Source organism: Phacochoerus africanus, chromosome 1 (assembly GCF_016906955.1).
Source record: "Phacochoerus africanus isolate WHEZ1 chromosome 1, ROS_Pafr_v1, whole genome shotgun sequence".
Classification (NCBI taxonomy): domain Eukaryota; kingdom Metazoa; phylum Chordata; class Mammalia; order Artiodactyla; family Suidae; genus Phacochoerus; species Phacochoerus africanus.
The window spans coordinates 151059860-151087578 of NC_062544.1; the positions used below are offsets into that span (position 1 = coordinate 151059860).

General features: G+C 54.3%; 1 protein-coding gene across 3 annotated transcripts in view; it reads right to left on the bottom strand.

Moving 5' to 3' along the window:
- Nucleotides 1–501: 501 nt before the first annotated feature.
- The window catches only part of FBLN2 (fibulin 2), a 73686-nt gene continuing 46468 nt past the window's right edge, over nt 502–27719 (bottom strand). For 2 of the 3 annotated variants that reach the window (XM_047781885.1, XM_047781903.1), the window contains 16 exons: nt 23245–23356; nt 21729–21858; nt 18555–18735; nt 17606–17815; nt 16890–17003; nt 16152–16253; nt 14444–14584; nt 10375–10509; nt 8452–8589; nt 7831–7974; nt 7596–7724; nt 7102–7227; nt 5066–5182; nt 4276–4404; nt 3306–3429; nt 502–1303 (listed from right to left, as the gene is read on the bottom strand). In XM_047781885.1, the coding sequence (XP_047637841.1) occupies nt 946–1303; nt 3306–3429; nt 4276–4404; nt 5066–5182; nt 7102–7227; nt 7596–7724; nt 7831–7974; nt 8452–8589; nt 10375–10509; nt 14444–14584; nt 16152–16253; nt 16890–17003; nt 17606–17815; nt 18555–18735; nt 21729–21858; nt 23245–23356 (2390 nt within the window). In that variant the 3' untranslated portion in view covers nt 502–945. The remainder of the gene's footprint in view (nt 1304–3305; nt 3430–4275; nt 4405–5065; nt 5183–7101; nt 7228–7595; nt 7725–7830; nt 7975–8451; nt 8590–10374; nt 10510–14443; nt 14585–16151; nt 16254–16889; nt 17004–17605; nt 17816–18554; nt 18736–21728; nt 21859–23244; nt 23357–27719) is intronic. The other variant, XM_047781894.1, reaches the window with a different exon arrangement.

The window sequence follows — 27719 nt, forward strand, 5'->3', positions numbered from 1 at the left end:
AGAGTCATAGGATAGATGATGAGCTGGATGGATTGCTAATGACTAACTCCTCGCTGCTTACATAGCCCTGGCATCATTGGTGAGGTCATAATACCTTTGACGATGGCCAAATACAATGAAACTGAGTTACAACCCCTGAAGGACATACACCAATAGAAAACAGCTGGCCTGAGAAAGAACTGGATTTAGCTCATCGCTATGCTAAAGAGTTCTGCACAAGCTCATCACAAGGTGCGGACAGCAGTAGGTCGGGAGGTGACATAGTAATACAAAATGTAGGCGTCCGGGGCGTCCGGTTCCTGGACAACATGCGAACAAGCCAGCTGAGGCCCACATTTGGAGGAAAGGAGGGAAGTGGGTGGGGGAGGCAGAGGGAGAGGATGGAAGCCACCATGTTCTCCCACAGTCCTTTCAACAACCCCAAGTGAGGTCCAGGCCAGGGCCACTTGACACCCAGCCACCATGGTCATGTGCAAACACTTCACAATAGGAAGCCAATTATCTTTTTCACTTTTTTACTTTAAAACCCTTTTGTACTATTTGAATATATATATATTTGCAATGTACATGTACTACTTTTATAATTAAACAAAAACACTTAAAAATGATTTTCTTAAAAAAAAAAGTGAAGAGCTAATCACAGTGGAACATCAGAGCATCATCTTTGGGGACAGGTCACCCAGTTGAGTCCAAAAGCTCCCACGTGGTCGCCATTTCCAGTCTTGGTCACATATAGACTCTGATCCTCCCACCCCACCCACAGGGCCCCTGGAACTGCCCTCCAAGGCTCCCTCTGGCCGGGGAGAGACCAAAAGTGAGGAGTGAGTCAGCAAAATTAAGTTACTTTACAGGGTGGGAGCAAACCCACTGCAGCACCCGCCCCCACCCAACGCAGACTGTCGGGGGAGGGGGAATCCGGGCTCTGCGCACATGGCCAGCCTTGCTTCACAGGGCAAAGGTGGTGAAGAAGATGTGCATCTTGGCCAGAAAGGTGGTGACGGAGCCCTGCCGCCAGAGCTTCATCTCCACGTCCAGGGCAAAGTCCCGCGGCTCGCGCACCGACCGCTGCAGGAAGACGACGCCCGTGTAAGCGTTGAGGCGACGCGTGCCAAAGTACCCCTCCTCGTTGCCCTTGGTGATGGTCAGCGCAATGGTATCACCAGCGAAGGCAGGCACCGGGCTGATGCGGAAGATGTGCGCGGGCACCAGCAACCCAGTCTGGAAGTTGAGACGGTAGTGCGTAATCCGCGCAGGAGCGTTCTGGCACTCCACGAAGTCCTGGCACAGGGTGCGCTCACACTTCCTGTGGGGCAGGGCCGTGCTGGGCGTCAGCGGTGGTGGGGGTGGGGATCCACCCACCCGGACATCCCCAGTCCACCCTCCGCAGGCAAGCATGCATCCTCTGCAGGCCACCAGATCTCAGGACCTCAGCTTCCTCCTAAAACCCGTTGGTAGCCTTGCGGTTTAAGGGTGGGGAAAGGGAGAGTGCGTAAACAGGCAGTGCTCAGCACGTGCAGGCAGGGACTATTGGCAGCTTGCACTGGTCCTCTCCTTCCTATTTTCATTCTGATGTTCCTCCCTCCATTTTTGCCCTGCACACTGCCCATCTGCATGGGTTCCTTGGCCAGGGTGTTTGTGTTGTTCTAATCATTTTTCAGATTTTTTCTTCCATAACAGACTCTCCTTCAGAGCCATTTCCCCTTCTGACGTGGGATGGCCCACTCTCTCCCTCTCCCAGTATCAGAGAGCTCAAGGCACACCTGCGCCAGGGGAAGCCTGGGAACCCGGCCACAATAAAGGACAATGACTACAGAACCTGCACCAAACCCTGTGGAGCCCCAGGCTTCAATTTCTAAGCACAGCAACAATTTGGTCTCTTCATGGTGCAATAAGATACTGTGACCTCCATCACTACATCCCTATCTCAAAGCTCGGTGCTTCCAAAACGGGACAATGCTAGGGCTCCAGGGTTCAGCCTCTCTAGAGCACCATCTGAGTTCCCTGACTGGAGGACCACAGTGCACAGCCACGCAGGGCCTGGGTACAAGGTCGCCAACACATGGAACTGATGCAGCACCAGGCCATGCCACACACTGGGTAAACTCAGGACGGGTTCTCACTCATCGAGTGAGCACACCCACCCTGGGGGTGGCTTTACCATCACCCCATGTTGCTGACGGGGCAGCTGAGACCCAAAGAAGGGAGATCACCTGCCCATGGTCACCAAGACACACTCACCTAAGTGTCCCAACACACCTGTACATGGCCACCCCCCAGCAGTGGGCAGTGTGTGTACTGGCGAACAAGGCACAGTGCCAACAGGACAACCGGGAGGTAAATCACAGGTGCAAATATGCTAAGAAGTGCCACCTAAGGCGGGCTGCATACACAGACTCGAAAGAGGGCGGCGAGGCAGAGAAAGCAGGTGTCGAACAACCAAGCATATCACACGACAGCAGAGCCCAGATGAGAGGATGGACATGCCAAGTACTTTACAGAAATGCACATTTAGCAAGCAAAGGACAGGAAACATGGCCAAACACCAGGAGGCGTCAATGGGCAGTGTGGTCCCCAGCATGCAGCAAGATGGCCCTTGGTGTTTCACCTCTTGGCAGTCATACCCTGTTTGTCCCTTCCCAGGGTACCCCCACCCCCGCAGTGATGGACTGCGTGGCCAGTGGCAGAAGTGATGATATGTCACTTTAGGTTAGGTTACAAAGGACCATCATTTGCCTTTTCGACGACCCCTGCTGGAGAAGCCCCAGCCCAGGCAAAGGCCCACATAGTGAGACGCTGAGTTTTCCCGCCCAGAGCCACGAGTGGGCAGTGGGATCTGCAGCCCGTCAAGCCTTCAGATGACACAGCCCCATGAGACCCTGGGCCAAAACCACCCAGCTAAGCTCCTTCTTGGATTGTGACCCTCCAAAACTGCGTGAGATAGTGACTACTTGTCACATTAAGGTGCAAAGTGTTGGAATGAGACAAGAGACAACTAACGTGGTGTGTGTGTATGTGTGTGTTGGAGGGGGGGTAGGGGGGACCAAAGTTTTTGTAACTCTTCTTCCTTTCATTCATTCTCCAAACTTTCTGCAAGGTGTTTTTTTGTTTTGTTTTGTTTTGGTTTTGGTTTTTTTTTTTTTTTTTGAGCCATATATGGCTAATCAGACCACAAACCTGGCAGTGGGGCCTGTGAAGAGCAGAAGGTGGCGAAGGCAGGGGCCACCGGTCACTTGGCCTCTGCCCTGGGCAGCACAGGTTCAGAGCAAGGTCCCCAGGCCCAAGGCCAGGCAGGATGGGGTACTCACGTTTCAGAGACGCGGACATAGTTGGGAGGGCAATCAAAGCGCAGGCAGCGGAAGCTGCCCTGGATGTTATGGCAGGTCTCGGCCTCGGAGCAGTTGTGGGTGCCCAGTGCACACTCGTCCAGGTCTGGAGGGAGCATAGGAGGGCGATGGGAGGGTCCCCCAGAGCTGGAGACCCTCATCCGAGCCACCCTTACCCACCCTGGCACTCGGTCTCTGAGTAGCTCATCCTGTGGACCCTTGGTTCACATGCCACACACCCCATCTCGTCCCCTCCAGACAGCAGCCAAGGCCCTGGGAGCCCCGTGTGGTGCCGATGCAGGCACATGTGACATCCAGCCATTCCCAGACCCTCACAGCCAGGGATGAGGGGTTAGGGAGAAGCTTCTGAACCAACAGGTTTTCAGCTTTCAAGAGCAAAAGTCACTGTGGTGTCTGAGCTCTGAGAAGCCCACACTGTTCTGCCATCAGGCAGAACATGGCCTCGGTCTCAAAAATGAAATCATGCTCTAGTAACATAAAGCTGTTTACAGAGGGCAAAATCCTCATCGTTTACAGAATCCATACTGATTATTTTTCAGGTTAAAAAGCAGAGAGCTCTGTAGCTAGGAAGCTCTGGCCAACCTCTGGGACCCCTGAGGCTCCTCTTCTCCAGACTCTTCAATGGACAGGTCTCCTGCCTTTCAGAACCAGCCAGGACCCCCATCCTGCTCCCGGGGCAGGACCCAGAGCGGAGTCCAAGCCTTGAAGACTCTAGGCTGGCTCAAGCAGCACAAAGACTGCCACCTCCCTCATCCCAAGCATAGACCTCACTTAATGTGGCCTCCAGTGGCACCGGCCATTCTGTGCTCATGTACTTGGTGTCAGAGCCACAACCACATGGCAAGCTGTGGGAGGCTTTCTACGGCTGCTCGGAGGCTGCCTGAAGCCCCAGGGGTGAGGTGGTGGGTGGGGGGGCAGACCAGTCACTCACCCTTGCAGGACCTCCCGTTGGCTGTCATGGTGTAGCCACGCTCCGGGCATGCACACTGGTAGCTCCCCGGCACGTTGATGCAGCGGAAGGTGCAGAGGACGCCGGCACCCTGAGCACACTCATCAATGTCTGCCAGAAAGAATTTCAGCCCCTCTTGAACCCCTGGGACCAACCGCTGGCGGTCAGCCTATCCCTGCCACAGCTGTGGTGCCTGAGGGCCCATTTTACAGATGAGGACAGCAGGGCAAAGAGGAAGAGAATTGCCCAGAGCTACACAGCACACAGGAAGCCACCACAAGGCCTTCTCCCTGGGGCTGCTCCATCACTGCTACGACCATGTAGGAGCAGGGCCCGAACAAGAACCAGCAGACTCCCGCAGAACACAGGTTTGGACTGCACGGCTCTGCGTACGCAAGGGGTTTTCTCAATAAATACTGCAGTGCTGTGTGGTCCACCCTTGGGAACCTTGGATACAGAGGGTCAATTGTAAAGGTAGGGGTTTTCGACTGGGGGTGGGAGGGAACCCTAACCCCCACGTCGTTCGTGGGTCAGCTGTATTTAACTCAATAGTTTATCCCGCTGAGGTCAGGACCATCATCTCCACTCTGCAAGGGAAGAGCCTGAGGTCAGAATGGGGAAGCATTTGCCTAGGGTAGCCCTGCCAGGATATGACCTCCAATATGACACTAGGCTTCTGTGTGCCCTGAGTGTCCCTGCCCAGCAGGACTCTAGGACCCAGCACATGGGAAGCAGTGCCTCTTGGGAGGGGCCCTGGGCAGAGCAGCCGCACCTATGCAGGTGTGCCCGTCTTCAGCCAGCTGGTAGCCCTGGCGGCAGTAGCACTGGTAGGAGCCGTAGATGTTGGCGCACTCTTGGCTGCAGCGCTGTGCCTCACACTCGTTCACATCTGCAAAGAGACCAGCCAAGGGATGTGGCGGGGGGGGGGGGGGTCCTCCCAAGCCCAGAGATGGGGGCCAAGGTCCCACCTCATCAGGAGCCTATCTTGAGGGACTTTTAGTTTCAGCCTCCCCTTTGGGTCACTGGGGGCTTGGAGGCCCAGAAAAGGACAAGAAGCCTGCCCGTGGCATGCAGCTGAGGCAGGGCCAGCAATGCGGCTTGCTGGTGGAGTCCCGGCCTGATGCCTAGAGGAGACAGCCACAGGGCTCACATTCAGGACTGGCCCTAAATGGGCGTGGGTAAAGGGCAAGAGCTGGCACGAGAGAGCTGGGTGAGGGTGAGAGTCAAGGGAGGGAAGATGGATCCCAGGGCCGTGAGTTCCCTGCAGGGAGGGGTGTGTCTCTCACTCATCTAACCCAGACTTGCTGAGCTCTGCAAGCTATAGTCCTGAGCTGAGCTTGGGGACGCAGCCATGAACAAGATGCACTTTGTGGAGCTGGCATTCGCGTGTACACTGGGGGAGAGCTGGGGGCAATAATTAAACAAATGGAATAACTAGTATGTCAGAAGGTGGCATGCACTTTGGATCAGGAGCAGTGTCAGGGGCTGGAGTCCTGTGGGATCTGGGGAAGCCTTCCAGGCAGAAGGCACAGTGAGAGCAAAGGCCTTGAGCTGGGAGTGTGCCCGGTGCACACAGAGAAGAGCCAGGAGGCTGGTGTGGTCGGAGCAGAGTGAGTGCGGAAGGGGTATAGGGCCTTGCAGGTCGCTAGGACTGGTGTGGAGGGGGCTCCCAGGCTGCTTGGTGAAGGGGTGGGGGTCGAGTGAGGGAAGGGGATGTGCAGGTCGCTGTCTGAGCCACGAACCCCAGGACCTCACAACATACTCAGTGTTCACATAAAGTGTCAAGAGGATGATGGCCAAGAAGTGAATAAATGAACCCTCCCTCAGCTCTCTGGGCCCAGCCTGGCGGGGGAGGGGCTCTCAAGGGACTGTGACACAAATGAGCAAATGGGGGCAACAGGTCTGTTTAGGGGCCTGTCCATGTGCCGTCCCACATAGCAAGCCTGCACGCTCCCCTGCCCCGGGCAGGTCCTGGCCCACAGGAGGCAGAGGGAGGGGCGCAGCCTCCCCAGGCCTCTCAGCAGACTCACCTCCCCAGGAGAGAAAGGAAGAAAGCACCTCCAGGTTGCAAAGAGCTGGGAAAGATGGGGCCAGCCACACAGGGTGGAAACCCTACATCCCCTTCCCTCACTCGACCCCCACCCCTTCACCAAGCAGCCTGGGAGCCCCCTCCACACCAGTCCCACCAGACCTGGTCCAACCACACCATGAACACAAGGGGGAATAATGTGACAGCCCCTCCCACACTCCTCCATCAACCACAGGCTCATCCCACGTAGTGAGGACTCAGCCTCAGGTCCCACCCCTTCACGTGCATGGTTTAACTCAGTGTGTTGTTTAAGTTTAGTTCCATCAGCAATGTAATACAACGTAATAAAACCAGCAGATGTTATGTAAATATCTACATTTCTGGCATCTGGAGAACCAAGTCAGGTCACTCTGGATGTCACTGCCCGGTGGCATCATCAGGGGTACTGCCAGGCCATCCAAGTGGCCATAGGCCTAACTCCTGTCTCACTCTGCTCCCTGCCTATACCCCAGGGCACTGCAATCAATGACCAGAATCAGAACCGTCCAAGAGGCAGGGGCTGGGCTGCCACACCTGCCCACGAGGAGCTCCCCGCCCCCGAACTGGGCGCTGACAACAGACACCCAGCCCCCAGTCTGAGATGGCTGGCAGGTCCCAGCTGGGGAGGGGAGCTCTGGAAGAGAACAGCCAGGCAGCTGAGGCCAGGGCAGGTCTGGACGGATGGCAAGGGCTGAGGGCAGGGCTTAGGGCTCTGCAGAGAGCAGTACAGAGTCCAGTACCTTCACAGTGCTTTCCATCGGCAGCCAGCACAAAGCCAGAGGCACAGGAACAGCGGTAGGAGCCAAGTGTGTTCTCACAGGTGTGCTGGCACAGGCGGCTGGGCGAGGCCCAGCACTCGTTCACGTCTGGGAGGGTGGCAGGTACAGGGTGGGCTTCAGTGGGGGCAGGGGTGGACTGGACACCAGCTCCCTCAGCCCTGGAGAAAGAGAGGGACCCAGGAACCCAGAAGGCAATGGGGAGGGACTGAGACAGGAAGAGGGAGCAGAAGAGGAATGCCACAGAGGTACTGGAAGGAGACCAGAGGCAGAGACATGGAACAGAGAGACACAGAAAAAGGGTGAGAAAAGAGAGTGATGAGGACAGAGTCCCAGGTGGACAGGACAGCAGGAAGGCAGTCAGGCCCAGAGAAAGGTCAGAGAAAGGCTGGTCTGGGGGAAGGGCCTGGACACCTCTCAGGGGAACTGGCGAGTCCTAACCACCAGTCCCCACCTACCAATGCAGGTCCGGCCGAAGGCGTCCCGCTGGAAGCCAGCCTTGCAGTCGCATCGGTAGGAGCCAGGGAGGTTGTGGCACACCTGGGTCTCGCTGCAGTGGTGCACGCCTGTCTCACACTCATTCACATCTGTGGGGCAGGTAAGCATGCACCCTGAGGCCTAGGCTCTCCCCTGCACGGGTCCCCCACTCCCAAGAAGCCAGGAAGGCCAGGGCCAGCAGGAGGTGGGCCTTACCCACACACTTGGTCCCGTCCTGGCTGGCATGGTAGCCACGCCCACAGATGAGCGGGTTTCTCTGGCACGTGTAGGAGCCCACCGTGTTGACGCAGCTGAAGCCAGGCTGGCAGGGCTCAGAGAGTGATGTGCACTCATTGATGTCTGCGGAAGCACATGCAGGTGACAGGGAGCCCAGTGCAGCGCCTCCCCAGGTCCCAGCATCAGAGTCCAGGGCTGCACCAGGAAGTGGCCAGTCCTAGGCCCCAGACCAGCCCAGGTCAGGGCTGTGTGGTCAGACTGTCCAGCCTGGGTGTCCCAGGGCCCAAGGAGCTTTCCCTCCCAGAACTCAGGCACTGCTGGTGAGGTTAAAAAAATAGAATACACTTTCACCTAGTCCAGGCTCACAGATGGGTAAACTGAGGCCACAAGAGAAGTAACTCAGTGAAGATCTGACAGCTCAGGAAATTAAGAGCTTCCATTCTACAAGTGCGTTCTGGGCCCAGGCACTGACACTGTGGCCACGAGAAGGAAAGAGCAAGCCAGGCCTCCCCAATCTCTAAAGCCCTCAGGGCCCACCCCCCAACCAGCCCTCCCAAAGACCCCCAGGCAGGGCAGACACAGCCCTTCCGGCCCCCTCACCCACGCAGTTGCCCTCAGGGTCCTGCAGGAAGCCGTCCATGCAGCGCTGCCTTGGCTGGCAGTAGAAGGAGCCCTTGGTGTTCTGGCACGTGAAGCCCACCTGGCAGCTGTGCGTGCCCAGCTCACACTCATCCACATCTGTCACACAGACCAGGCTGGGTGTCAGGTGCCGGTGGGCCCCCAGGCCCCTGCCCACACACCCCTGCCATGACTTCAATGGTCATCCATGGTCTTCTGCATCCTGGGATGCTGCCATGGCCCATGCCAGGAGCAATGATGTCACCCCTTTGACTGAGCTCCGCCCAGTGCCAGGCACAGTACCAAGCACTCTGAGACTACTTATTTACTCACATTAATCCAGAAGCAGGGACTCTAATGAGCCTCCTCCTTCACAGAGCAAACTGACATACAGAACAAGAAGTCTGCTCATGGGGCAGCTGAGACTCCCTCGGTCTCATTGATGGCAGACCAATGATGTGCATCTGTCTGCAGTCCATCCATCCACCCACTTTGGTTTCCAAGGTTTCTACCACTTTCCCACAGCAGCCCAGCCACAGGTGTGAGCCAAAGGCCTGGGCTCATCTCCCAGCTCATCCCACCTCTGCTCAGTGCCCAGCTCAGGGCCTCAGAGTGGGTGTGTCTATCCACCCCCTGAGCTCAAGCCAGACCTCAGGGCCACTTCCCATCTCTATATTCCTTGCAGCAAGGGAACATGTCTATGGGTATCACCTCCTGGGTGATTCTTCTGAACGCTTTTAGTTAAAAATGAAACACTTCCGGAGTTCCCGTCGTGGCGCAGTGGTTAACGAATCCGACTAGGAACCATGAGGTTGCGGGTTTGGTCCCTGCCCTTGCTCAGTGGGTTAACGATCCGGCATTGCCGTGAGCTGTGGTGTAGGTTGCAGACGCGGCTCGGATCCCACGTTGCTGTGGCTCTGGCGTAGGCCGGCAGCTACAGCTCCGATTCGACCCCTAGCCTGGGAACCTCCATATGCCGCGGGAGCGGCCCAAGAAATAGCAACAACAACAACAACAACAACAAAGACAAAAAAAAAAGACAAAAAAAAATGAAACACTTCCTATCACGTGTGAAGGAGACTCCCAACTCCCTGCCCAACTGGGCCTGCAAGCCCTGCACCCCCCTTCCACCAGCAGTGTATCCCACCAGATCTTTCTGTCTTTGCGCAAAGACCCCTCCCCTGCCTAAGGGCCTGGCACTTGCTGTTCCCTCTGCCTGGAAAACCCTTCCCAGGGTTTCTCATCCTGCAGGTTTCTACCTGGACATCACCTCCAGGGGGCTGGCCTCTTTGGACTTGCACCTATAGCACACCAGCCCCAGCCACCCACCATCCTGGCATATCCCTGCACCCCCGCCCCCTCATCAAGAGGTCGGCAACAAGGACACGCCCCCACAGGCACCCCTACCACCTAGAATCCTGCCAGGCCCCTAAATAGAGCTGGAGAAGCATCTGTTGAAACAGATTAATGGAAATTCTCTCCTCTTAGGAGGTTAGAATTCTCTGGAAGAAGGACAGAAGTGACCCTTCTATGGAGCTCCACCTCAGCGTATAAACAGGGAAACCAGGGCATAGGGAGAGGAATAACTGACCTATACACTCACCTTGCCCCCACCAGCCCCCAGCCGTGGATGCCCACCTCTGCCCTAAACACCATCACCTGGGGTCTTCCTACAGGCAAAAAACCCAAGTGCTGGGAGCTCGCCAGAAGCAAGACTCTGGGCAGGCCAGGGGCAGGTATGGTCCAGGGCGGGGCAAGATGGGCGGGGCCTCCAGCCAGCCCTCCTCCCCTGTGCCAGGAGCCCAGCTGCCAGTCAGGAGGGAGGGCGGGTCAGGAGGCTGGGTGGGGAAGGTCAGGGGCAGGGTGAGGTGGGTGGGGGCGGGGTCTCCAGCTGGCCTTCCTCACCTGTACATTCGCCATCCTTGAGCATATAGCCAGGCTCACAGGTAAGAGCCTTGTAGCAGCGGAAGGAACCCACCGTGTTCACGCAGTGCTCGCTCCGGCTGCATGTGTGCATATCCGTCACGCACTCGTTGATGTCTGCAGGAAGGGCAAGGCCGTCAGGGGCTGGGAGATGCCCCCAGAAGGCATGGAGCCAGCCAGCCCTGCCCTCAAGGTGCTGGTCTCCCACAGGGCAGCACAGTTGAGGCTGATGCACCCCCCGACTCTGTCTGTGCAACCACTCATTCAACAAAGATTTATGGAGCACCTGCCAGGTGCCAACAGCACTACGCTTGACCCCACGTGTATGTCGTGAACAGGACTGACAGAAACCCTGCTGTAGTGGGGACTCTCGGAGGAGGCCCAACAGGTAAACACACCTAACAGGGAGGGAGATCATAAGCCTTGTGGATGATGCAGGGGGTGAAGGAGACAAGGATGCTGAGGTGGAGGGGGTGGGCGCCACTTAAGTAGGAGGTCGAGGAAGGATCCTCAGAGCAGAGGACACGAGGTAGCATTTGAAGAGTTGACAGGATGAGCCCTGCAGGTATCTCAGACAGAGGGGACAGCCTGCCAGGATCAGGGGATGCCCCCAGGGGTGTGGCTGCGGGGATTGCAGGGTGCTAGGAGATGTAGGGAAAGGTGGGAGCACAGAGGGTTCCAGCAGAGGAGGAAGTGAGCTGTGACCTTGTCTCCTGGCTGAGTGCCAGTACTCCAGAGGTAAGGGGTTATTAGAATAGGAGATGCTGGGTCCTAGGCTGCCATCTGAGCAGGCAAGGAGAAGCAGCTGGGTTCTGAAAGTACTCTGAAGGTCAAGCTGACAAGATCTGTGATGGAGAGGACAGAGAGAAAAAGGGAAGCCAAGAGGTCTGCAGAGCTTCCACGCAGACCTCTTGAGGTGAGGGCTCCCGGGTCTAGGAGGAGCAGGCCGGAAGTGGCGGGGGGACTCTTGTGGTCACATTGAGTTTGAGAGTCACAGAAGGGGTCTGTGTGGAGATATTGGGAGTGGTCACTATTGAGGTCACCTGGAGGACAGGACACAGAGGCCAAGGACTGACTCCAGGGATGAGCAGCTGGGGAGGGGAGAAGCCAACAAAGGAGAGGCAGCATCAGGGAGGGCAGTCGAGACCCAGAGAGGTAGCCAACTCGGACGTCCCTGCAGGCCAGGTGCAAAGGATGCATAGATGACACCCACCTGCCTCCTCCAAGCTTCACCTGGCACAGGAGACACACAGCCTGCTGATTTGTTCATTCCCTGGACACAGCTTAACCAGCACCTATTCTATGCTAGGCCCAGGTGGCCCAGTGGTGTGTTGGCCACAGCCTCTGCCGTCAGGGAACTGCCTGCCAGCAGGGGAGGCAGGACAAGTGGGGGGAGGCAGGAAAAAAGCTGCACAGTGCCTGGCCCAAGCCAGAACACTGGCCACTCTGGGTCCTATGCTGTCAGAGCTTTTGTCAGGGAGCAGTGACGGCTGACCTGAGCCTACAAGGATAAGGGAACCAGGGCGAGATGAGGGGGCCAGGGCTGCGGGGTGAGAGAGCCTCCCAAGCTCACAGGTGAGCCAACTGGCATACAAGCCTGGCCAACCCTGTTTTGGGTAGGGGTGAGGGGAGGAAAAGGGGGAGTTCTTGGCCCGCGCTTTCCAAGGAAGGCTTGGCTCAGCCCAGCCCTCTGATTTATAGGCCGGATTGACAGAGGGAGACATGTTCCCAGGACCCCAGAAACATCACAGGCCAGGAGGCCCCACAGCTTGGGAGGAACCATGGTGATAACAGCAGACACCACTGGCTGAGGCTCACTAGGGATTGGAGAGCCTACAGGAACCGCCTCTCCATTGGCCTGAGATAAGGGGATGGGACTGGACCAGCCTGGATGTGGCAACAGTAATAACAGAACCAGGTCCAGCCCTTTCCCCGTGGCTGCAGAGTGGGCCCACAGCCAGGGGCTCCTATCCTCTCAAAGCCCAGCCCACCAAGAACACTTTTCCCAGGGCCCAAGATAGTCCTAGGAGAACAGGGCACAAAAGGCAAACAGCAAAGCACAGGAGATTCCCCACAAGTCTATTAGAAACCCTCTGGACTTGGTACCACCCAATACTGTCCCACTTCAGCTTATCTACCTCCAGTGATGGGGAGCTCACTACCTCTCCAGGCTGCCTGAATATAAGATACTTGCTCAGTCACAACAATGACATCAAATACTAGCAAGTTCTTCACATGGACTGACTCATTTAATTGACACAGGGATCCTTTTAGGTGGGCGCCATCCCTCTCATTTCGCAGGTGAGGAAACTGAGGCTCAGAGAGGTTAAATAACCGATCTCAGGTCTTACAACTACAAAGTGGCGGAGCCCTCCAGCATGGCTGCAGAGGCCTAGTCTTCATCCGGGTGCCTGTCTCCCATCTCAGCAGGCAGGGTTAATGGACCATGCCTGTAGCTCACCAAGGCACCGCAGAAGACACGTCTGGAGATGAATAGGTGATGGACAGAACAGGTGCTCGCAGGTGAAACGAACACGTAAGTGGAACACAATGGCAGAGAGGAGACCTGAGGTCTGTGCAGGGTAAGTAAGAAGGGAAAGACTGTAAGAAGGACCATAAACTTTGCTGAATAGGATGTACGTTTGCCCTTTGATCCCAGCACACATTTCCAACTGCCCATGGACCCCTTTCAGGACAAGGTCTTCTCTCCAGGCCACCAGGGAGGCCTGCACACCCACGTCCCGGAAGGGGTACTCCCAGGCCCCAGAGGGCTGTCTTCGCAGACACACAGAGAGACACAACCCACACAGGAGAAGCTGTCCCGCTGCCGACAAGGCGGCTCTGCAGGGCACATGTTATGCCAGTGGCTGGAGGCCAGGGGCAAACATGTCTGCAGTGGCCACTCAGCCCGGCACCACAGGCCTGGGTGCCCAGCAGTGGAGGGTGAGGAAGAGGACATGTCCAGACTGGGCATGGTCCCCAAGCACAAAGATGACAGATGGGGGTCGGGCACGTGCCCTGAACGCACTGTGCATTCCTCCCTCCCTCAGGCCCTTCCCGATTCCCAAGTCCCAGCCATCCTTGGAGACAGTGTACAAGCCCCCTGCTCCAGGAAGTGTGCCTAGATGCTGCTGGCTGGAATGACCACTCCCTTGGCCCGTGTCCCTGCCATCACATTTCCTGCCCTGAGCCCCTGCTACTGTAGGTCCCTGTTCAGGTCCACGATGTTTTTTCCCTTGCAAAAACATCAGATCCCCCTCAGCCATGGGAGAGCACCAAGTCCTTACTGCCCACAGAGCATGCTCAGGGCCCGGCCTGGCCCAGCTCACAGGGGCACTGAGAGGGAGGAGGGTGGACCCGTCCCTGGGCACCAGCCCACCCAGGCATAGCTCCTGCCAGTCCCCAAACCCCTGGGTTAGAGGTGAGGAAACAGAGACAGAGACGCCCCTGCACAGGGTCACACCACAAATGAACGCCTCGCTGGGGTGCAAAGCCACCTCTGTCCAACCCTGGCTCCACCCAGTTGCCTGGGAAGGGACTGTGGACACATCTAGGGACAATTCTAGCAGCTGATGCCATATGCTCACTGTGTCCCGGGCTCTGGCTATACCACAGACACATATATAACATCCAGGGCAGAGCCGTGCCCTCAGTGCCCCCATTTTACAAATGATAAAACAGGGTCTTAGGAGGGAGTTCAATACCACAGAAATATCAGGGGCCCTGCTTGGAACCAGGCCTCCCTGTCTCCAGACCCAAACACCTGACCCTGCCGCCCTCGTGTCTCTGTGACCTCATGTCAATGACCAGCCAGGTCCCACCTGGCTGGAGTTCTGACTCAGGCACGTCCCCGGGGAAGGCGGCTTCCCGGTGGTGACGGTGGACAAGCAGGACAGGACACCAGGACACAAAGGGTAAGACGTGGAGCATGGTGCTATGCTGAGAGCTCACATGTTAAGGGCAGACCCTTCAGCATGTGGCTGTGATGCAGGGCGATGGGCGTGGAGCAGAGCAGAGGCCACGGTGGCGGCAGGCAGGGGCCCTGGCTTACCCACGCACTTCCTGTGCGGGTTGAGGAGAAAGCCCTCAGCACACAGCACTGTGTGGTTGACACAGTAGAAGGATCCCAGGGTGTTCACACAGAACTGTCGCCGGCTACAATCATGAGCACCCAGCAGGCACTCGTCTTGGTCTAGTGACAGCCGCGGGAGGAAAAACAAAGGGCTGTTAGAGGGGCGTGGCCTCCAGTGACAGGTGGGAAAACTGAGACCTGAAAGGGGGCAGGGGCCTTTCCAGGGCCTCCTAGCCCCTCAGCGGTCCCTCTGGGCTTTGGGCCCCTTCTGAGTTTATCCATTTGGAGCAGGAGCCCTAGCAAGAACAGGTGGCAAGATGAGGCCTGCAATCCGCACCTTTAAAGACAAACTTGAGCTGTCATTGATGGTAACATGTTGGCTAGAGCCCAGCAGGACTCCCCTGCAGGGCAGGATGCACCCTCAGGCATCCTCTGTACCCTGTGTCCTGGACCCCATGGCCTTTACTGCTGGGTGTCCTGCAGAGAGGGAGGCCTAGAGGGACAGCAACACAGGCCCATGGCCTGAAGGGGTCCCAACCAGGACAGGTGCAGTCCTCACATCTTCAGGGCCCTGGGAGACAGTAGGAAAGCCAAATCTGCCCCCACCATCTGAGAAATGCTGTGTGCCCTAGGCAAATCTGCAGCCCTCTCTGGGCAGAAGGATGGTTTTTGTCCACACCAGAACTGGCTCAGCCAAGGGGCTAGAGGTGGGGGTCTCAGCTTCTGGCAAGGATATGGGTCTTTTCTCAGACTTAATCCTGTTAACCCTGGACCTCCACCAGCGTCACATCCCCTGGACCTGAACCAAAGCATTTTCTGGACCATCTGCTGGCCCTATGCCTGTCCTACCTCCAGACCCAAGGAGCTCAAGGCCTCTTGGCGGCTCCCCAGGCATCACTCACTGTGATGATCATCTCAGCACATGCCGAACCCCATGGCCCCATTTCACAGTGGGAGGTCCCAGCCCACAGAGGTCCCACCAGGACAAGACCCAGACAGAGCAGGGCGCAGGTGACAACGGATATACTTTTAGACCCTTCTGTGAAGGCAGAGTCACAAACATTCACTGCCCCCTCCTTGGTTTCAGAACAGCACAGAGAATTTGCCATCCAGCTGCCTGGCTCCCCATTGGCCAGTGGGAGGGATGTCCTGCCTGAGGACCATCGGCAGGCACTGCCCTCTGTCCTGGCTCCTTCCATGGCTGGAACAGCGGTATGGTGGTCACAAACAAATTCAGGCCACTCAGATAGGACCACCCTCGAGGAAAGCGCTAGATGGAGTGAGCTCCAGGGATTCTGGGGCTCTTCCCCAGACCTGCTGGGTTGGAGGTCCAGGGCGATGTGGATATCTCAGGATCTGTGGGGTCCCAGGCCCAGGTGACCCTGCCATACCCTGTAGTTTGAGAAGACCAGCTCCAGGGAGGGCAGGGCAGCATGATGGGAGTGGCAGGGCTGTGGCCAGCCCGCATGCCCAGCTGAGCTAAACGCACAACTTGTGTGCAGGATATGAGAGGAGGCAGCTGCTTTAGCTGCTGACTTGCAGCTTGCTGTTAGGGCAGCTGAACCTGTGCCCACAGAGTTTTAGGCCAAAACCACCCCACCGCATTCGGCTTGTCTGTCCCGCTCCACACCACTGCAGGCCAGCTCAGGTGTGCACAGTTGCGTGGTGGTCCCCAGGTGACACTCACCTTCGCAGGACACGCCATCTGCCATGATGGCGTAGCCAGGGAAGCAGGAGCACATGACGGTGTCCCTGATGACAGTGCACACCTGCTTGCAGGGCCCGTTGTCTGCAAGGAACCACACAGAAATCAGAGACGAGCAGGCTGGTTCCTGCTTCCCTGCCCTCTGCCCAGCTTCAACCTACAGGCTGACCCCACTCCTGACCCTTTTACAAGGTCAACCCTTCAATCCACTTCTACATCGGCTGGGGTCTGGGATGATGACCTGGGTCCTCCACCACCACTGGGACAAATCCCTCGCTCTGGTAACAGGGATGAGAGAGAGGAGACAGAGAAAGACGACAGGGAGGAACACAGAGGAACATGGCGCAGGGGCAGAAGGTGGAGGAGAGGACGTGGGGGAGAGGAGGGAGGTGACGGAGAGGAAGACGGCGGAGGAGAGGAGGCGGGAGGCAGAGGACTTCTGTCACTGAACGCAAGCTCCAGGACTCCTGGGTGAGGGTTTCGTGCTCTCCACTTTCTGGTAACTGAGACTAAAAGCAGCTGATTGGCCATCCTGGGTCACAGGCACTTGCCCCAGGCTGCACCTCCCCCATTCTCACCTCTTGCAGCTCCTCACCTGACCTCTGACTGAGACACTAAGTGACACCCCCAGAAGCAGCCCTTGGAAGGGGCCACCTTGCACCCACCCAGCCTGGGGTGGGAGTTGGGGGGAGTCTCACTGCCTGCCTGTGGCTGGGTTACCTTTGCAGGTGTTGGGCTGCGGCACTGGCAGTGCGATGGTGTTGGGGGCCACCTGGGAGGATTCAGGCCTCAGCGCGGACTCCTCTGTGGTCTCTGGCTGGGGGCGGCCACCATCTGTCAGGGCAAGCAGACAGGAGGGGCCTCATGTCTTTAAGCCAGGCCTCAGGCCTGAAAAGGCATCATGCGCCAAGGGGCACTCAACAAAGGGGGCCTGGCCTCACACCCCCACCCCCACACCCCCACAGGAGAGGAAGCTGAGGCCCAGGGAGGCATGGGGCTCAGGCAAGGCCCATCTCACAACTAATCCAGCCAGAGGGAGATGGAGGGGAAAGTTTTTGGACTCAAAGGACTCTATCCCTGGAAGCTGGCAGGGACAAGTCCTTCTGGCCCAGGTGCTGGGGTAGACTCCTGGGCTGCCCTCCAGGGCTTGACCTCTGCAGGCCACTGTTAGGGGACACAGTTCTGGTTGGTGGGGCCTCTGTAGCCCAGGTCCTGGTGCTGCACTTGAATTCAGGGCAGGGCACTGGGGCTGCCCTGCAGATAGAACTCCAGAAGGATGCCAGTTCACCTGGCCTCAAACCCATCGCTGGGGACTCCAGCACCTGCAGGTTCCAATGTGTGGGGCTGCGGGAGGGGAAAGACCCCATGGTCCTCAGCCCAGGAACACCTGCTCTGCTGGCAAGATCAGCGCTGGCCCTGACTGTCCAGGCCCTCACCTGGACGGCAGGTACGGCGATCATCCTGCAGTGAGAAGCCAGGAAAACAGGCACAGCGGTAGGAGCCCACGGTGTTGATGCAGAGATGCTGGCACAGCTCCCCTGGGAGGAGCAGGCACTCATCCTGGTCGTCGCCTGGCAGACTGTTGGGCAGCTCGGTCTCCGTGCCCAGCGACAGGGCCTCCCGGCTCGCCAGCTCTGCCTCTGAAACTGGGGTAGTGGTCTGTGCTCATGACGGGAGCCAGGTTAGTCGCAGCAAGTGGCAGAGACCACAAGCCCTCAGGAAATCAGATCAGGTCCTCACTAGAACTTTCTGTGTGCTCAGCTGAGACAGCATGATAAAGGATGGAGGGTTGGGTGAATGGATGACTGGATGGAGGGGTGGGTGGGTGGATGGATGAATGGGTGGGTGGATGGAGGGGTAGATGGAGGGGTGGGAAGATAAGTGGATGGGTGGGTAGGTGAAAGATGAAGGAAGGATGGATGGCAGTGTGGATGAAGGATGGAGGGATACCTGGATGGGTGGGTGGGTGGGTGGATGGATGGTATATGGCTGGATGAGAGGAAGGGGGAGTGACTGTTGGAGAGACAGACCAGAGGATGGGTAAAATAAGTGGGTAGATGGGGAGGAAAACTACGGATGTGTAGGTGAACAAAGAAATAGGAGTGTGGGTGGGTAGGTGGGTGGAGAGTGGGGAGAGATGGGTGGTAGGCAGTGAGTGAAGGTGTTGGTAAGTGGAAAATTGAATGAGATCACCATCTTGGAAATAAGAGGACAGTCCATCATCAGAGGCCACAGAAGAACTCTGTCCATCATTAGAGAATTTGTGCCTCAAACCATAGACAAAGGAGGACCAGGGTCCCCACAGAAGGCAAGAGAGCATGCAGCCTTGCCCAGAAGCCCTGGCAGCTATCCCCGACCACCACCTGGCTGGGGAACAGCACCCACCTCTCTGTGGTGCAGCCTCGGGCTCCGGAGGCCGACGGACCTCAGGCACAATGAGGGGGTCCTCGCCCTCACAGCAGGACAGCATGACGTGGTTGCAGGGGTAGCCCAGGTTGGGGTTGGACTCGCATGCCTGGCCCTCGGCCCGCACACGGAGTCCCAGACCACAGCAGTCACAGCATTGCTATAGAGAGACCTGTGGTCACCGCCCAGCTCCTTTGGCCTTCCCTATGGCCTGTGAGCCCATGGGACTCCCTCAGGACCCCTGGGCTCAGGGGAGGGCCTGATAAATGGAAGCAAATTCACCCCTGTCTTGTTTCTTCTGCCCAGGATGTGCTCTCTGGGGCAGAGGTGTCATCTGTCCCCATTTCCCACGTCTGGCTTAGATAATGCAAGTTTTTTGCAATAATTCACAAATGGCCTCTTGTGAAAACTACAGGTTAACACCCAGCCACACCCACTAACTGCCCGCATATTTACTAACAGACTCCAATTCTATTCAGGTGACCTAAAAGGCACCCTTGCTCAGGGTCCCTTAAAGTTACAGACAGGGTCACTGGGTGAAGCTTTCAGGACAGCTTTTCACTGGGGTTGAATCAGCTTGAAAGAACTTTTTTTTTTGGCCACACTTGTGGCATATGGAAGTTTCTGGGTCAGGAATCAAAACTGCACCACAGCAATGACCCAAGCTGCTGCAGTGACAAAGCCAGATCCTTAACCTGCTGTACCACAAGGGAACTCCAAAAGTACATCTTTTTGCTCTCCCTCGTCCTCCTTTTTGGAACAGATGTGATGGCTGGAGCTGTAGCAACTATTTTGGGTCATGAGGTGATTTTTTTTTTTTTTTGTCTTTCAGGGCCACACTTGTGGCATATGGAGGGTCCCAGGTTAGGGTCCTACCAGAACTGTAGCCGCTGGCCTATACCACAGCCACAGCAACGCGACCTATACTATAGCTCAGGGCAACACTGGATCCTTAACCCACTGAGCAAGGCCAGGGATTAAACCCGTGTCCTCATGGATGCTAGCTGGGTTCGCTAACTGCTGAGCCACGATGGGAACTCCTCATCAGGTGATCTTGAAGATGGAAATTACAAGCTAAAGATGACTGAGCAGAAATACAGAAGCCTGAAGATATTGTGTGGATTCACCCCTGTCCCAGACTGCCTGCCTCCAAAAATAGTCTTTAATTTGTCTAAACTACTGTGGTGGATGGATTGCAATAACAGCCCCAGGTGTTCACTGGGTCTACTGTGACAGTGCAGTTTCTCCTGTTGAAAGAGAGGGGACATTTCACAGCCTCGTGACAGTGCCTCATGACTTACCTTGGCCAACAGGATGAGACAGAAGTGACAGTGTGCCCATTTTGAGCCCTGGCCACAAAAAACCTTGCACACATCTATCCCCATGTTGGAACCCTGCCTAGCCACCACCTGAACAAGCCCAGGCAACCCTCCTGGAGATTGAGACCACATGGAGCAGAGAAACATGGTCACAGCTATGGCCATCCTAGCTCTAGTGCCAGCAGAGCCATTAGCTGGTGGCAGACATGTAAGTGAGCCCAGCCAAGGTCAGCAGGGCATGGGCAAGGTCAGCAAAGTGACCCTGACTCATGAATCATAATCATTACACAGCAGAAGCTCACTTACTCCAGGTTGTACCCCCCAATGGTAAACATATCCACATAGGGACGACCCACCACATAGGGACTTGTCCAGGGCCAAGCCTATAAACATAAATGCCTTTTTTTTTTTTTTTTGGACTTTTTAGGGCTGCACTAGCAATATATGGAGGTTCCCAGGCTAGGGGTCAAATCAGAGCTACAGCTGCTGGCCCACACCCAGTCACAGTAATACCAGATCCAAGCTGCGTCTTTGACCTACACCACATCTCAGGGCAACGCTGGATCCTTAATGCACTGAACAAGGCCAGGGATTGAACCAGCATCATCATGGATTCTAGTCAGGTTCATTGTCACTTTGCCACAACAGGAACTCCAAAAATGCAATTCTAAACATTCCCATCACCAAGGCCCATTCCCTATTATCAGCTGTTTTATTCGAAAAAATTGACCCCAATGTGATAAAGATCAAAGTCAAAATCCTCTGCCAAATGGTGCCCTCCTCCAGAGGTCCCTATGACAGTCATCTAGGCTCGTGACATTGTGGTTTCCTCAACTCTGTCCCCTTCTCCCCCACAAACACCTCCTTCTGTGATTTTTTTTGTCTTTTTTTGCTATTTCTTGGGCCGCTCCCGCAGCATATGGAGGTTCCCAGGCTAGGGGTCCAATCGGAGCTGTAGCCACCAGCCTACACCAGAGCCACAGCAACGCGGGATCCGAGCCGCGTCTGCAACCTACACCACAGCTCACGGCAACGCTGGATCGTTAACCCACTGAGCAAGGGCAGGGACCGAACCCACAACCTCATGGTTCCTAGTCGGATTCGTTAACCACTGCGCCACGACGGGAACTCCCTCCTTCTGTGATATTCCCTGAAAGTGCTCGACTGCCGTATTTGCCCACATCTTCTACTGCACAGGCAGCCAGCTGTCTGTTTTCCCTCCGTCTCAATTTGCATTGGGCACATGTCCTCTCCAGAATCAGGACTACATTTCCCAGCCCTCCTTGCAGCTAGCAGCCAGCCACCAGCTTAAGTTCTAGCCAATGTGATATAAAGGGATGTACTTTCTGCCCTCAAGAGAGAGGCTGTTTTTACATCCATGCTAACTCAGCATTACTCACAGCAGCCAAGAGGCAGAAGCAACCCAAGTTCCATCAACAGAGGACGGATAAACAAAATGTGGTCGATCCATACCAGAGAATGTGATTCAGTCTTGAAAAGGAGGGAAGTTGTGACACATGAGAGAACACAGATAAACCCTGGGGACATTATGTTCAATGAAATGCCAGTCACAAAAGAACCAGAAAAGAAAAAGAAAGCCCCCTGAGGGCAGCGATTTTTGCCTGTTATTCATTTCTGCATTCTTACTGCCTAAAACAGTGGCCAGCACACACTGGTGCTCAATCACTATCTCCTGGAGACGAGTGATGTTTTCTGTGCAGATGATTAGCTTCCCCACCCCGCAAACTCTGGAGTAAATTTCCTTCCCCTGGAGCAGCCCTGTGGCTCTCAAGGACCTTCAGGCTCAGGCCACAATGCCCCAAGTCATGCTTGCCTTGTACAGGGAGACACTGCAGGTGTCATTGTCCTCGTCCCCGCAGGCCTCGCCCTCCTTGGCCCCCATGACACCGGCCACGCAGCTCTTCTCCTTCAAGTAGGACACACAGCAGTGCTTCTGGGCTGTCCTGCAAAGAGATGCACACTTCAGCCCCACCAAGCTCCCCTGGACCCCTGGGGACCCCTAGGAAGGGATCACAGGCCCCGCTTCACAGGGGCGGAAGCTGTGGCTCAGGAGGGGGAGCCTGCTGAGGTCTACTGCAGGCAGGGCCCAGACTGGTGTCAGGGACAGCAGCCAAGCCAGCACATCCCCACTGAGTGACATGGGCCCTGTTCCCACCTCCAGAGCCCTCTGGGCTCTGTATCCCTGATCCATGATGGAGCAGGTCAGTACTCCAAGTCCCCCAGGACTGAAAAGGAAAGGAAAGGATCTCAGGAAGTGCGATTAGCCTAGAGGAAAACAGCCTCCGGGATCCCTGGTCATGCCTCCAATGCCTAGGGCTGCCAGGCAGAGACAGCTGATGAGCCAGCACACAAAATGCTGGGGGGTGGTGCATGAAAAGGTGAGATTTAGTCCCACTTGAGGAAGGGCATGTCCCAGAAGGCCCATCCAGTGATGAGCTGACTGTCTATGAAGTAGTGAGCGTCCCGTCACAAGAGGGATACAAGCACACACTAGATAACTTAGCTCCAAACTCCTAAAAAATCCATGCTCTAATTCCCAGGCCACCCACATTGCTAGGACAACTGAGGAGAAAGGAAAGGGCCAAGGCTCGAATTTACATGTTTCTAAAGGAGGCACTGTGGGCCAGACATTAGGTAACACGGGGTCTAATACTGGCCATGCTCCCAATGAGCTGTGTGGCTTTGGGTGAACAACACCACCTCTCTGAACCTTATCTTCCTTATCTGGAGAGAAGAATAGGCTGGAAAAGACAGCATTCCTGGAAAAAAAAAGAAGGGGTGAATGGCTGGCCAGGATGTCTCCTGAGCCTGGCACAGGGAGAACGTGGGTATAAAGGCTTCCTTTGTTGAGAACACTACTGTCAGAAGCAATTGGAAGAGGCAGCAGAGGACAACGAGAAGCTGGCCTTTTGGAGACCCCAGAGGAGCAAAGTGGAGAAAGGAAGGGGGGCTGAAGGTCTGGCTCAAAGCTGAGAAGGGAAAGCCCATGTGGGCTGAGCACGGCTCAGCAGTGCAGCACCTGGTGAGAGAAGTACCTAATTGCTCCCAAGTGCTAGTGGTCCCTCAACGCCGGCACCCAAGTGTGTGTTCTTCCGAACATGCTCCCTAGGCCGGTGACAAGCCTGCTGGTTAGTCTGCTCCTGGGGCTGGTCCTGGGCCCCCCACCCTGGAGCCCAGCCAGTCGGCCCCAAGCAGTGGCATCCAATGGCCCACATGCACCTGGACACAGGCGGCTCAGTGCTCACCTGGTGCTGGGAGCCTGGGGGCAAGGGCACAGGAAAGTGGGTCCAGCAGCCGGGTACTCCACCTGCTCAGGGTGCCTGCCCTACCTGCACACGTCGCCCTCGGCACCACTCTCGGGGATGTCCAGGCACTCGTCATTGTCGATGGCCCACTGCTGTCCAGCAGCACAACATGTCTCAATCAGGTCCTTGGTGGACACTGTGGGTGGCAACACAGGCAGAGTCACCACATGGAGGGAGTGTGCGGTTTCCAGGTGTCTGGGGTCAGCAGGTTTAGTAGATGCTGCTGGGGCCAGGCTGGATCCCCGCCACTGGGCAGGAAATAGCCTGCTGCCCATGCAGGTGGCTGCCAGCAGCTCACAAGTGCACCTTCCCTGCAGACTGCCTGGGAGGGTTGCGTCCACCCAGGAGGCGGGCAGGAAGGAGTATGGCCAATCACTGACCCAGCCCCACTTCCAAGGGGACAGCCCTGGGGGGCCCCCGTGTCATCTGGCACCTTCCCTGGGCAGTTCTCCAAAAGAACCACCATGTGGACAAGAAACCCCAACTCAGGCTCTGCTCCCAAGGTACCAGACAAGTCACCAAGACAGGACGAGACATAAGAAAAGAGCAGCAGCAGCAAGGTAAGTTCAAAACCCATCTACGAAAGTCCAGAGGGAAAATATCTGTGATAAGGAAGGGCGGGAGGAGTCAGGGTGGGAGGATGTCTTAAAATTCAAACGAAAGGACCACAAGTTAAAAAAAGGATGAATTTCAATCTCCTGGTGGCTCAGGGATTCAGGATCTGGAGTGGTCACTGCTGTGGCGTGGATTCGATCCCTGGCCCCAGTACTTCCACATGCCACAGGCACAACCAAAAAAAGAGAGAGAGAGAGAGAGAGGATGAATTTGCCCACCTCAAAATTAAAAGTCTCGGAGTTCCCGTCATGGCACAGTGGTTAACAAATCCAACTAGGAACCATGAGGTTGCGGGTTTGATCCCTGCCCTTGCTCAGTGGGTTGACGACCTGGCATTGCCATGAGCTGTGGTGTAGGTGGCAGATGCGGCTCAGATCCCGCGTTGCTGTGGCTCTGGCATAGGCCATTGGCTACAGCTCCAATTCGACCCCTAGCCTGGGAACCTCCATATGCCATGGGAGCAGCCCAAGAAATGGCAAAAAGACAAAAAAAAAATTTAAATTCTCTATAACAAAGAAGTCTGTGGACAAATACAAGAGAGTGCCAACAGGTCAGGAGATGTTTCTGGAATGCCTTAAACTGACAAAGACTTGCTAACAAGAAAATACCGTAGCCTCCTGAAAATTAACATGAAAAAAAAAAGTGAAACACCTGTTCAACTGGAAAAATTAGAGTGATAAATGCCAGGCCCAGGTGGGAACCCTTATGCCTTGGGGGTGGGAGTGGTGACGGGCACGGCCAGCCTGGAGGGAGAACAGGCACCATTTACGCAAACACAGGCATTGTCAAGGACCCAGTGGTTCTGCTTCTGGGAGTTTATTCCAGGGAAGTCTTCACCTGGACCCACATTCAACACCAAGTATGATCACTCACTTCAGTGTTATTGAGGAAGTGGGGTGGGGGTAGCCTGGGTGTTCATCACCAAAGGGGTCATGAGTAGAATGTGGGGACATCCTCCACAGAGCTCGGAGGATTGCAGAGCTGTCAGAAACTACAGACTAGACATACACACAACGTGAAGCTGGACACGAGTACACACAGCAACACAGAGCAGCAGGCAATAGACTGCTGAGGGTAACAAGAAGAAACCAAGTGAGATCTGTCACAGAAACTGAAAAGACTGCACACAAAAATTACAATACACATTTTGAATGAAGACATAAAAAAAAAAACCCACACAGATTGAAGAGAACTATAGCCTAGGGTGGGGTAGAGGGATGGCTATGGGGAAAGGAGGTGAAAGGGAATAAATATGAAATTAAACAAGAGAAAGTCTTGCAAAGATGATAAGGGTAGAAGGAGCCAGGAACTGAGGAATGTAATGAACCCAACCATCTGCCTCTGAGGTCTGAAAATAAGTGATATTCAAAGATAAAGCTCATCTCAAACATTTTCATACAAGCTGAGGAGCAGCAAGGTATCACAAAATAACTTTTCAACTGGGTCAACATCTTAGTGCTACCATGTATAGCCATTTCTCCTCCCTAAAGACTCAATTCCTGCTCTGAGGCCCTACAGCTACACAGCTGCTGCAGCCTACAAGGACCTCTAAACTCTTGATAACCAGTGTCTACCAGAAACATGTAGCAAACATCACATCCAATGCTGAAACATTAGACACATGTCCCACTGAGGTCAGAAATATGATGCAAATGCTTACATACATTATTGTTTAGCACTGTCCTAGAGATGCTAGCAGATGCAATAGAACAAGAAAAAAAGAAGCAGTAGAAATACTAGAAAGAGATAATGGTCATTATTTGCAGGTGTTATGATTTCCTCTTTCTAGAAAATCCAAAGGAATCAATATTAACAGAGTACTGTTAACAGAAGTAAATACTAGTCTTGTTCTTATTATTATATGATAGCCAAAAACAAAATCAACATACACATACACAAGTTAGTGGCTTTCCTATATACCAGCCTTGATCAAATAGGAAGAGAAAAAAATCCCATTCAAAAGAGAAAGAAACCTTTAAATAAATCTATAATAAACACGCAAAGAAAAAAAAATTTCCTAATATATATAACAGTATACTTTGTTAGAAATATATACTATATGTCTAGACAGGAGGATTCAATACCTTAAAGATGTAGGTTGTCCTCTATTTGGAATCCCGAAGTCCCAAAATAATTTGTCATGAAATTTGTCAAGCTGATTCTAAAATTCATTCAAAATAGGAAGTCTCTAAAAATACCCCAGAAATTTTCTGAAAACATGAGGAGCATACTTCAAAGTTTTAATAATTAAAAAGACAAGGAGATCAATGGAACAGAATAAAATTGAGAAACTGAATGACGTGAATATGGGAATTTAGGATATGACAGAGGTGGCATTCACACTCAGCGGGGAAAGGATTGAGTCTCTAATCTTGGCATCTACCTCAACCACAAACAAAAATAAATTCCAAATCTATAAAGGCAGTATCAGAGGAAAATCTAGGAAGTAACTTTAGACAAAGAGAGCCTTCTTCAGAAATGAAAGCCACAAAAGATTGAAACTGGACCCTTACCTCAGACCACATACAAAAAAATCAACTAAAAATAAATTACTGCAAATGCATAACTCCTAGAAGAAATGAGAGAGGAATAGATTCTTTTTTTTTTTTTTTTTGGCTTTTGGCTTTTGGCTTTTTAGGCCCACACCTGCAGCATATGGAGGTTCCCAGGCTAGGGATCTAATCGGAGCTATAGCTGCCGGCCTACACAACAGCCACAGCAACACAGGATCCAAGCCATGTCTGCGACCTACACCACAGCTCACAGCAGTGCTGGATCCTTAATCCACTGAGCGAGGCCAGAAACTGAACCTGCAATCTCACGGTTCCTAGTCAGATTCGTTTCTGCTGTGCCACAATGGGCACAGGAATAGATTCTTAACCCTGGTCTTGGTAACAACTTTTTGGTAATGACAACAAAAGCACAAGCAACAAAAGCAAATATCAACAGGTGGGACTATATCAAATTAAAAAGTTTCTATACAGCAAAAGAAACAATCAATAAAATGAAAAGGCAATCTAGACAATGGGAGAAAATATTTGCAAACCATATAATGTTAAGGGGGTTAACATCCATATACATATGGAACTCATACAACTCAGTAACTCAATAATTTTAAAAATTATTTTAAAATGGGGAAAAGACCAAAAGAGACATGTTTCGAAGACATATAAATAGGCAATAGGTGTGGGCAAAGGTGCTCAACATCACTCACCATCAGAGAAATGAAAACTACAAGGTATCACTTCACACCTGTTAGGGCAGCTATGATCAAAAAAGACAAGAAATAATAAATGTTGGTGAAGATGTGGAGAAAAGGGAACCCTCATGCACTGTTAGCAGAAATGCAAATTGGTGCAGCTACTACAGAAAATAGTATGGAGGAGACTCAAAAAATTAAAAATAGGAGATCCTGGTGGTCTATTGGGTTAAGGGTCCAACATTGTCACTGTAGTGGTTCAAGCCACTTCTGTGGCGAAGGTTCAATCTCTGTCCTAGGAACTTTCACATGCCACAAGCACAGCCAAAAAAAAAAAAAAGGAGTTCCCGTCGTGGCGCAGTGGTTAACAAATCCAACTAGGAACCATGAGGTTGCGGGTTCAGTCCCTGCCCTTGTTCAGTGGGTTAACGATCCGGCGTTGCCGTGAGCTGTGGTGTAGGTTGCAGACACAGCTCAGACCCCGCATTGCTGGGCTCTGGCGTAGGCCGGTGGCTGCAGCTCCGATTGGACCCCTAGCCTGGGAACCTCCATATGCCGCGGGAGCGGCCCAAGAAATAGCAAAAAGCCAAAAAAAAAAAAATTAAAAATAGAGCTGCCATATGATCCAGCAATCCCCTTCTGAGTATTTATCCAAAGAAAATTAAAACACTAATAACTCAAGATA